A 12,463-nucleotide genomic window follows, 5' to 3' on the forward strand; every position below is an offset into this window, starting at 1 on the left:
TGAACAGCCTAGGAACTGAGCAACAGTCACTAAAGAAGTGAAGAAGCAGCATTAGCTACTGTGCAGCACACATTTCTATATTCATTTTTAAAAAAATACAAGTGGAAACATTCATTTGTATGGAAAACACATCCTCTTGTCTGAATGGTAATATTATTATTATGGTGGCTCTTCTACCTAACACCTCCAGTGTTTTGGATTCAAATTCACACCTAGTACACACCTAATACAATTTCAGGTGCTGCCGAGAGTGGCAGCCTTTTCAGCAGCTCCGTGTTTTTTGTGAATTTCCCCTTGGGATTAATAAAGTATCTATCTATCTATCTATCTATCTATCTATCTATCTATCTATCTATCTATCTATCTATCTATCTATCTATCTATCTATCTATCTATCTATCTATCTATCTATCTATCTATCTATCTATCTATCTATCTATCTATCTATCTATGTAGTCACCAGTTAGTGTGGAGTCTACATATTCTCCTTATGGCTATATGGACTTTTCCCAAGTACTCCAATATCCTCTCAGGTTCCAAAGACACATACAAGGTCTATCATAAAATAAATGCAACTGATATTAAAGAGAGTTTTATTGCAAAAATAATTTTACATTAGCCCTGTCTCCTTCAAAATAGCTCCCTTTAGAAACAATACAGTACACTGTGACCATTGATTCTCCAACTCACGGAAGCATTCCTGAATTTTATTTCTGTGAGATCCATCAGTACATCATTTAAAGGCTATTTTTTGGACAATTTGTTTGAAGATGATGTCCTTTTAGGTGATTCCTCAAATTGTGGAATGGAAAAAAATCACATGGGGACAGATATGGTGAATACAACAGTTACAGAAGCATTTGGTATATATTTGGAGTCCAGAAACTCCCTAAAGGACAACACATGGTGAATTAGTGCATTGTCATAGTAAAGGGTCCAGTTGGTTGGCAACTTTGTGCTGGTGAAAAACTCGAGTCTGGGAAAAAACTTTAACTTTTTGTATGTTACTATTGTGCTTTAATTAAGCTTCATGCAAGATTTCTAGTGTAATACTGCTCAAAATTCTTGTGTTCCCTTTCTGGCAGGGATGACAAATATGCTGTTAGTTATTTAATGATTATTCAGAACACAAATAATGAAGAAAGTTGCAAAAAAATCTTATTGTATCTAAGAGAAACCAAACAATGAGTGCTAAGCAGTTATAGGGGTAGAATTACAATGACGCCTTTTCAAAAATCTGTTTCATTAACTACATGAAATGCCGTGTATTTTTGGGTTAATTGACAACTCTATATTTGCCCAATCTGAGTCATTGTTGGTATGGGAGCAAGTATGCTCCGCACTAGACTGATACCCCCTACATGATTAGTTTATATCTAGGGCTTCACCCCCTGTGACCGTGTTTTAGAATTCGCAGCTTCTGACATTAATTGAATTAATTATTATTATTATTTGCTTGGAAGCATTTTCTTACCTCCTGGTAGTGAGCAGAATGGCAGATTCAGACGCCCCCCTCCTCTTAGCACAGAGGGTCTCTGCTGAGTCAGCTGTGGAGGATTTAGAGAGAAGTAAGTTGGATTAGTTGCTTTCCCACTGGGACAGCTGCATACTGTACAGGAACATACTTTTTTAATAAACAACTGGCAAGCTAAGTGTCACAGTATTAAAAGAATATAATCACTCTTGCGTAACTGAAGGTAATTCAAGGAGATAAGCCGTCATTAAAAATCTTCTAGTTAGGATGTTTGTCTGACTACAGAAAGTAGCATAATTAGGTTAAATTAAAATTTTCTAAATACAGTATTACTATCAGTATTTTCCTGACTGGTAGAAATCCAGCTATGCTGCATTTAAAAATGTGCCACGAAAAAGGGTTTGGTGGTTAAACCACATGGTGTTACACCTATTTCAGAGCAATCTAGCCTGGTTCTAGTGGAGTTACTACATGTAAGGGATAAAGTACTTCTCAGATCCTTGTATACTTTCTGCCTGACAGAAAGCAACACTCATATATATCTTAACCAAACAAGGATTGATGTCAGTGGCTCTTGTATACTCTCTACATGTGACAAAACAACACCCAGCTACATCTTGCCTAAATGAGTTTAGAAAGTTAGAGGGGAACATCACTTAGCCAGCAACAAGATTCATCACAGTTAGCTAAAATAAGCTGAGAACTAATAATGAAATAAAAAAATATTATTAAGAGCCAGTTTTCAAGTGTTCCTCAATCAGCATTGGCCTTTTCAACTATAGTATTGTAGAACAAAATATGAAGTAGATGATGATGTACAGTCTACCTCTACTGGTAAAAGTACAAATTATTACTGCTTATTTGTTTAAGATCCAAACAATTTCGTAAATGTACTAACTGTGTTTCATACGTTCTTTTTCTTTTAATTTTTTTTGTCATCCATGAAAAACCAAAGGATTAAAAATGAAAATGTGCTTTACATACATTGTAGAAACAATAAATAATTATTGCAGGCAGCTAGTTACCTGTTGAAGTATGATGGCCTGACGTGGAGATAAACTCATAAAATTTCCTTGAGAAGTGGCCATCACCACTGGAAAGGAGACCTGCATTTGAATTACAAATGTTAACAACCGATAAAGAAAGAAGATCCTGCAGATCACAGGCTCTATTTATTCTGTTAAGTGGCATAAAAAAGAAGGGTTGATTTCCTTCATGGCACCCATCTTACCTTTAATAACAGAGATACAATTAGACATTAGGGAAGCAGTCATCTTTAGGAGATTTATACATGGAACAGATGGACTCTAATTTGTTTTAACAGTATTTAAAACAGTTGCCTCGTAGCACATTTAAAAGCAGCCACATGCAAAACAAAGAAATTTCAGTTTGTACTGAAATAAAAAAAATAAAAGCAAAACCCTAATGGAGAATATACTGAGAATATACTGTATATGTTCAGCACTGCTCATTCTTTACACTTCTTTGATGGACTCCCAGTTTATCACAGGGCACACTCATGCACACACTTTCACCAGCCTAAGGTCCTATTCCAGTTAACCTAACGCGAACATGTTTTGCAAAGTGAGACTGGGCAATGAAATTAATCTGGCTCCCAGGGGCAGTGGACCAGAACCTGTTCCCACTGTGGTAATATAAGCTAATTGTCATATTTGTTAATGTGACCTAGTGGTGTGAAACTGTATTTTAGAAAATTTGCATTTAGTAGAGAAAGATGAGTTCCACTTCGGCTGAAATTGTAGGACAGTGGGATGAGGAGTAAAATTTTCAAGAAGGTACATATAGGTTGATTCATCATCATGCAAATTACTTGAACCCAAACAATTTGCATTGAGGATGAATCAATTTGTGGTGAACACCTCTTCTCTATGCTACATGCTTGCTCTTTTCTCTTTTTTTTGCTTTCTTCTGGTGCTACTTTTGAAATTGATATTATTCATTTCTAATAAACACGAGGTGTCGTTTTCTATTAAAGTCAACTTTTTTAATCTATCCTCTGCATTTTTCCCTATTTTCTTCATAACATCTAATATTTCAGCAGCTGCTTGATATTGCAAAACACCTTGAAGAATGGAAGTGAATGAGCAGCCATTTACAATAGCAGTTTTATTTACAATAAAAACAAAAACCCTAAAAGTAAACAAAATTTAATAAAGAGCATATAGCTAAATTAATCCATCTTCCTAACCAACTTATTCAGGCAAAGTCATGGAAGCCTATCTCAGCAGGCATATGGTGCAAGAAATGAATAATCACCAAACAGGGCACCAGCCCATTACAGGGACACATACAGAAAAGGGACAGTTTACCGACACCAGTTCACCTAACCCAGTGCAATCTTAACAGCATTATAATCCCCCGGGCAAAGCAGTGCACTGGGGCCCCTTCCTACACAACCACTCAGTAAGTCACAACATACTGTACATAGATATGCTCGTGGGGCCCCTGGGCAAATGCACAGCGTGCCCATGTGTTAAGATGGCTCTGACCTAACCTGCATATCTTTGGAAGGAAACCAGAAAACACCCACGTACTCAAGGGTAGGACATGGAACAGGAACCCCAGTCTCCTTGTTTCAAGGTAGCAATGCTACCACTGCATTACCATGTCACCCTAAAGCAACATCTGTTTGCCAAAAGCCTTGATGACAATACAATGAACCATTAATTTTATGAACTGCTTATTATATTCAGGATACCTTGAAAGAAACACTCCATTTATCTCCCTGTTCTTATTAAAGTGTTCTGGTGTGTTGAAACCTGTCACAGCAGCACTGAAAGGAAGGTGGGAATGAACTTTGAATTAATGAATTCATTACATGAGATACTCTTGCATACCCGACCTGTTTACAATTGTTAATCAACCATGTGCATTTCTTCGGAAAGGACTTGAAGTGGCCAGGGAAAGCCCATGTAAATGCTGCATACATGTGTAAACTCCATACATTCAAGTGCCTAGGCATAGATTCAAAAACAGGACTCTGCAGCCTGGAAACAGAATCCTAAATTGAACTGGCTTCATAATCAAAACTAGATATTGAATTAATTGTAACATTTGGCACCTTAAGAAAACAGCTAGTATAAAAAAAATTAAAGCTTTTATTCTGTTGCTGTTCACTCAATCTCCCGAGTTAAAGCCAGCTCAAAGCATATGAGAAGCCACTAGAAAGGTGCTGAAGAATGATAGCTGCTTCAGAGCTTGTGAATATAACAGGGTCAAAATTGAGAAAGAGGCGATGACCATTTCTAGTCACAAAGCCCTGCTTAAGAAACTATGCTGGAGTACTAGACACTGTCTGTTTAATAGGACCACTAGGGATATATTTACCTAGACGAGCACTGATGTGTTAACTGAAAAAAAGAGGATTAACTGGCACATGAGGCGTTTGTCTACTTAAAAGATACCCCATTTCCCTAACAATGGAAAGAGACCAATGTTTCCATTCTGAAAACAATTATGTAATTAGCAAATAATTGCATTTCTGGTTTGTAAAAATACATTCTGTGGAATCTACCTTCATTTTCTGAGCATCCACGACCAGTCATCATATATCTGAATGCATGTCTGTGTGTATATTGTGTTTAACTTGTTTAGTGTACAGCAGGGTTTCTGAAACTATGTGTCGTGATTGGCTGCCGTTGGGTCGTGAGTAAGTTTTATTTAATGGGAATGAGTCTGGTATGGTTTGCGAAGTGCATCACAGTGGGTCACTAGGGGTTGATTAAGCAGTCGACAATCTGCTTCTCGAAGAGGGTAAACTTCAGTGGTGATTCTCCAAAGGGGAACCAGGCTCATCCCTCCATCGTTGGGTGATGAATTGTCCCTGAATCTCGAAAGGGGAATACCCACAACCTAACCCCAAAGGTTTTGAAGGTTGTCAAGGATTGGGTTTTGTAAACATTAAGAAGGGCATATTTGGGTCATGAGGAAAATTGTTTAAGAACTCTCGAAAGTGGAAATGTGTTTTGCATTTCAGTTTACTAGTTAAAGGATAATATTTTTTTAAAGAATGATAGGTGGGTAAGCCACGTGAATCCACCGGCCTTCCACATGTGCAATTGTTTAGTATAGTTATTACTTTTTTAATACTGCTTTCAGTCTTACGGTATGTTGTTTTACTGAGTGTTAATGGTAAGGTGAAGCTGGTCATATGCAGACATGTTTTTCTTTCTATATTTTTGTCATCTGCCTAATTATTTAGAAGACTAATTTGTAAACACACCTCATTGCCTAGCACAGCAGGCATCATTAGGTTATTAAATGAAACGCCTAACACTCCCCCAGCTGAATTACCAGCCTGCAAATCCCCCACTACCATTAAATATAAAGTTACATCTCTGCTTCTGCAAAGGGTTGTCCAGGAAGTCACTAGTTAATATACATTTAGATTCCATGCCAAACTGCACCTAGCAGCTATCAACAGCATAATATTACAAAAGTATTCCGAATGTCAGCCCTGTTACAAAGCAGTGATGGCTTGCTTCCTAAACAATAGTGCTGCTAACTATCATAGTTATACACATTTTTGATAAGTCACATTAGGGTTCAATTGTGAACCTGATCCTGGTTATAGCAAATTTCACAATTACAACAAAAAAATCAGTTTCCCTTTAAAGAAAAAAGTCTGTCATCTTACTGTTTACTCTGACTATTTAAAAAAGGAAAACGTCAGAATTCAAAACTTTAAGATAAACTACAAATCTGAAAAGACAACCCTAATGACTGGTTATTTGAAATTGTCACATATTAGAATTTTCATTCAACAATAAGAGATTTAGTGTTGAGAAATGAAAATCCCACAACTAAACACTTTATGTGCCCTAGTATAAAAAGTCGGATGTGCAATGCACATGCTACATATCGGGCACTCTGATTAAGTATGTTGTCTATTCATTTACTGTGAGAGAGTATTTTGACACTAAAGTACTGTATTTCTTAATTTGCTTGCAAATACATAATACTTTTTGGCCTCTCACTGATTGTTACCTTAAAACTTCCTGTAACCTAATTCCTTAAAAGCCTATAATTAACTGCAATATGCATAATTATTTTAACGTTATCACTCAAAATGTCAGTATTGTATTTGTTTCATGAAAAATAACTTACAAAATGATAAGGCCCATGGAAATCTGTTGAAATCTTTTCACAAATTCCTCTCCTGCTATTTAACATCTCTGCAATGGAACACATTGCTCATACACATTCAGGCATATTTAGTTTTTTTTTTATAGATGTTTAGCGTGATCTAAACCACGTCAAACGGCCTACTTATAACCAAGTGTGGTAAAGAACATTCAAAGGTGCAATTATTTATGCATGTACATAGTGTCTAGAATACTAAAATAGTAGTGAAACTCAAATCAATAGTAGCACCAATAAAATATGACATTTTCATAAAGTATAATACCAAAACTAAAGAAAGATGAAAGCACACTAGGCACATTTGAAAAATATGTGTGATTTCAGATGCTGTTGATAGCATCAGAAACATATCTACTAGACTTTTTTAACATTTGAAATTCTCACGGATTGATTTTTACCATTTGGATAAATGGATGGATATTCCTTTACAACTTCTCAGACCATCCTTTTTGTGGTGTAAAAGTGTCCAGTAAAGTCACTTTAACCTCTAAGGTTCTTTTTCCATTGGTGGACAATTTAATACTGGAAATGCCTAAACTGTTATATCCCGCAAAACTAACTATTCAAATTTCACTCAGCACAGATAAAGCTCAAATACAAAACAAGAATATCTCAACACTGGCCAAGGCTAGTGACATCAACTTTGGTACCTTACCAGGGGCTGTTAACCCCATCTGCTCACAAGGTGTCCCTGCTGGGATTCAACTTAAATGTTGATCTGTCTTCAGATTGCTTCCCCTGAAAGGACTACTACTCCTGTCAGGCTTTCGTGTCCCGATGGCTACCTTTGAAAGGGCTACACAGTCTAACAGAAGCCAAGGGACTAAATGGAAACATGTTTGTTTTATTAACAGTAATCGGTCATTGTTAAATGTCAGTAAACAATAGAACAAATTTAACAAAGCAATACTCAAACTATTTAAATCATGTTTATTTGAAGGTTAAACAAGGTATAAATGTTAGATATGAAAACATACAACCTGAACAATTCAAATCAGGGTCACACAGCAGGCTTGTTTCAGGTGTCTGTGGCTTTGGTTGTTGCAATATTTGGTTTCTTAAACCAGGCTTGATGCTTGGGAGTGAAGAGGCAGTCTGTAGGTGGCAGAGTCAGACCAAGTTGTCTTCTTTTTGGCAGTTGTTTCTCTCTGTCCTCCTAGTCTTGGCAGTTATGATGTCTCTCTGGCCTTTTGCCTTTTTAAAATCATTTCATTATTATAGGATCTTGCTCACTGCCCCTTTCCACAATAAAACCGTTCCTTATGTAAGATATGCAACATCAGTCAAAGTTTGGAACAACCAATAAGATTCCAAGATCTAGTTGATTTTTGATTAAGTTACTTTTGGCTAGAAATGAAACATGTTTCTTTTAAAGTCCAAAGCCTCCATTTCACATATTCTTACCCACATATATACATTCTAGTAAACAATGAAACTCTTTAACAATTTATAGTTATTTTCACAAAATTCCTGTCTATGTCTATTTTGCATTCATCCCAGAATTTCATCTTTTCCAAAATTTAACAGTCTTGGGAAACTGCCTCATGAATATTAATTATTTAATGAGGTAATTTGTACCTGCCTGCCCTTTCAGTTATAGACCATTTCCCACATAAGCTCTGTGCCCACAACCTAAGGTACATCATCCAAATATTCTTTAAATAAAAAGAGACTGAATAAAACACACAAATTAAATATTATGAGCCATATTTAGCATACTGTAAAGCTCAATTTTCCAACAGCATTACACTATCTTTTCTTACAGTATTGGGTAATGGGGAATATGGCATTGTTTGTTTTCTGTTGTTCCTGTTGGAACATCAAGTTTATCTTACTCGAACCAGCAGCAGCGAGCACATCACACCCATCTGACATCATAAAACTAGCAATATAGCATAAAGAGACACAATGTCATATGACTAAATAGTTGTTTTAAAAGATATGCTTTCCTTAGCAATTTAAATAATGACTGATTTAATTTTCTCTGATCTTGGAGAACTTTGTTAAAGAATAACCATTCTTACCTCAGAACGATTACTTGATTATAAGAAATCTACGTCTAACAGCCGTTGTATACCACCATATTTACACCGTGAGGGTGGTGCAATGCACAGTTTTATCAGCCCACAGACTTTTGATCTTAGACTTTATTTACTTTTGTGTAAAGTTACTATATTCTACCTGTTTTTGCTGTATTCTCCTCCTTAGTCTTGTGGAAGTATGTAGTAATAAAACAATATAACTCTTTGATGTAAAAACATAGATAAGGAAAAGCATTTTGGTAGAAACAACCTGTTTACCAGTAAACAACCTTTGGCCTAAGAAGTTTCCTGTAAAGCAGTAATATAATTTCTCCCTTTGATGTAAGGAAACTGTCAATTAGGATGTATCAACCCTTTGATGTGTCAATGTTTATTCAAAGAGTCTCTGTCACAGCTTCAGAAATATAATTCTGTTTGAGGTACAAATGTAAACAACAAATTATCTGCCTACTAAAAACTGCTTCTCAATAAATGTTCTCTTTTGTCATAGGTATTTTGAGTTAGGTTTTGACAATAAATCAATATACTGTATTCCTGGCTCCCAAGGCGCTTTATAAATAAATCTCATTCCAAGTCATAATCTCTTCTTTTACAAGAATCTGAAAGATCTTTAATTTACTGAGGATTCTAAAGACCCACAGTCCAAAGACAGATTATTAGGCTAAATGTTTATATAAATTGAAATATTGCGGCAGTGGCAGTGCATTTGATTATGATTTAATACTAGATTGTTGCTTCTGTGTATCCACTTCTGATTAGACGAGCTCTATGGCTTATAACTGAAAATAGTAAGTTAAATAAAAGGTTGGAATAACACAAAGTCAATGAGTAGATACATATACAGTATACACACCAGCAACCTCTCTTAAAATTGTCCTGTTTTTGAAAGCTTAAATATGATAACAATCTGAGTTGATTTTAATTTTAAAAATGCTACACCACCTCATTTAGGTTTTGCCACAGCCCTGCCTTCAATATACACTGAAGTTTGCAGTTGAAAATAAAGGTACAGATAAATAGCATGAATATATGATTTGCAATGTTACATTTTGTGTATGTGTAGGTGGGTGAGGGTTGGTTAGGGTTAGTACAGTAATCCCTCCTCCATCGCGGGGGTTGCGTTCCAGAGCCACCCGCGAAATAAGAAAATCCGCGAAGTAGAAACCATATGTTTATATGGTTATTTTTATATTGTCATGCTTGGGTCACAGATTTGCGCAGAAACACAGGAGGTTGTAGAGAGACAGGAACGTTATTCAAACACTGCAAACAAACATTTGTCTCTTTTTCAAAAGTTTAAACTGTGCTCCATGACAAGACAGAGATGACAGTTCAGTCTCACAATTAAAAGAATGCAAACATATCTTCCTCTTCAAAGGAGCAAACAAATCAATAGGGCTGTTTGGCTTGTAAGTGTGCGAAGCACCACGGCACAAAGCTGTTGAAGGCGGCAGCTCACACCCCCTCCGTCAGGAGCAGAGAGAGAGAGAGAGAGATAGAGAGAGACAGATAAAAAAATCAATACGTGCCCTTCGAGCTTTTAAGTATGCGAAGCTCCGTGCAGCATGTCGTTTCAGGAAGCAGCTGCACAAAAGATAGCAACGTGAAGATAATCTTTCAGCATTTTTAGACGAGCGTCCATATCGTCTAGGTGTGCGAACAGCCCCCCTGCTCAATCCCCCTACGTCAGGATCAGAGAAAGTCAGCGCAAAAGAAAGAGAAAAGTAAGCAGGGTAGCTTCTCAGCCATCTGCCAATAGCGTCCCTTGTATGAAATCAACTGGGCAAACCAACTGAGGAAGCATGTACCAGAAATTAAAAGACCCATTGTCCGCAGAAACCCGCGAAGCAGCGAAAAATCCGCGATATATATTTAAATATGCTTACATATAAAATCCGCGATGGAGTGAAGCCGCGAAAGGCGAAGCGCGATATAGCGAGGGATTACTGTATTCAATCACTTTACTCAATAAAATATTCAATTGTTCCTCCAGCACAGAATTATTGACATGACTGGCAAACTCACAATTCTTTGCACGTTTAGTGGTATGTGCCAAATATTGTATGTGAAATTGCCTGTGCTGTAAGCACAATGTGGGTGAGCCTAATTCACTGAATTATTTGTTACTTTGTTAGCAAAGTACCAGCATTATTTCTGGATTGCTTTATGTTCTGCAATTTGGCTCATTCTACAGTATGTGCAGCCTATTTATCTGTATAAAAATCAATAAATGGCTCACAAGAAAAGACCATTGGTGATATCTGATGACAGTGAGGCACATTGTACAGGCCAATCAGGCATCAACTACACACCATTATGCCATGAAAAACAACAGACTGCAGAACAAGAAGATCAGCAACGCCATCTGCTCAGCATCAAGTGCGACATACACAATGCAAGCACTGATAAAGAATGACAAACAGCACATTATAACTACAGAAGTACTAAAAAACATCTCTTCCACAGGAAATGCAAGAAGATACTATATAGAAGACATATGCAGTATCAATAGCTCTTATCTATTGAATCCTTGGAAGCCTCTATTGATAATCCCCCAGGACACGGTGCATATATGTTCAAATGAAGCAATTAGGCAAATGCTTTGAAGTTGTATAAATTAAGACATTTCTCCTCATTTTCTCAGAATAGTGTACAGTTTCATTGTAACAAATAACTGTTACACCAGAGCCTTTAGAAACACACTCTAAGTTGAAGAAAGAGAATAACAAAAAGAACATATAGACGGCAGACCGGTTCAACAAACTGAAATGTACTTCCAAACCTTTTTATCCATTTGCAGTTCATTATTAACTTCCACATGCCCCTAGCTCTGATTACATTTTCACTTCCCTTTTATTTGTGGACAGGTGGTCTGCATGTTCAAGTAGGTATACTTTGGTTTTGTTCTATAATGACCAACATACATAGCAACAGACATTCATAAACCATTAAGAAAGGTAGATTTGTGAAGCTCATATCAGCTGCAATAGACCTGAAAACCCTTGGTTTCAACAGAAGGTACTCTATCCATTACATCAATGTAAGTAATGTAGGACAGCACTTATGCTACCTAGTTGGTTATCTTGTTTATGAATTTGATTAAGGGAGGATGAAAGAACATATCCTTATATATTTTCCATTTCATACAGCATTGATGTCCAACTTTGTCTTGGAAGTATTAACTATTAATACCTTCTAAATGTCTTACAAAAGCATTTTTAAACATTTGAGTTAGATATAAATATAGAAACACCCAATATAATTAAACAAAAAGTTCTTTTTAATGCAGAAAGTGGTTTCTAATAAAGAAGAAGTACACAATCTGATTTTACTTAATGCTTATCACGAGCACTTTACAGAACCATTACAAATTACATTATTGTACAAATGACAAGCAGCGGGTATTTTCGTGACTGAGGTTTCAGAAGCTGTTCAATATTCAAATCAAAAAGTCGACTTCTTTTTCAGATAACGAATACTGTAGAAGCTGACTTCAAATAATGCTAAATTTTACTCGGTCTGTATTAGAGATGGTCTAGATCAGCTGTAAATTGTACATTGCTCACAACTTGCACACTCTTTCAGCTTTGCATTTTGCATTTCTGTGGCATCATGGGCGGCACAGTGGCGCAGTGGGTAGCGCTGCTGCCTCGCAGTTGGGAGACCTGGGGACCTGGGTTTGCTTCCCAGGTTCTCCCTGCGTGGAGTTTGCATGTTCTCCCTGCGTCTGCGTGGGTTTCCTCCGGGCGCTCTGGTTTCCTCCCACAGTCCAAAGACATGCAGG

General features: G+C 36.7%; 1 protein-coding gene across 3 annotated transcripts in view; it reads right to left on the reverse strand.

Moving 5' to 3' along the window:
- The window catches only part of LOC114660520 (forkhead box protein P2-like), a 139,834-nt gene that overhangs the window by 33,993 nt on the left and 93,378 nt on the right, over positions 1-12,463 (reverse strand). For all 3 annotated transcript variants that reach the window (XM_051933505.1, XM_051933506.1, XM_028813265.2), the window contains 2 exons: positions 2,500-2,580; positions 1,475-1,547 (listed from right to left, as the gene is read on the reverse strand). In XM_051933505.1, the coding sequence (XP_051789465.1) occupies positions 1,475-1,547; positions 2,500-2,580 (154 nt within the window). The remainder of the gene's footprint in view (positions 1-1,474; positions 1,548-2,499; positions 2,581-12,463) is intronic.

The sequence above is a fragment of the Erpetoichthys calabaricus genome, chromosome 11 (assembly GCF_900747795.2).
Source record: "Erpetoichthys calabaricus chromosome 11, fErpCal1.3, whole genome shotgun sequence".
Taxonomy (NCBI): domain Eukaryota; kingdom Metazoa; phylum Chordata; class Cladistia; order Polypteriformes; family Polypteridae; genus Erpetoichthys; species Erpetoichthys calabaricus.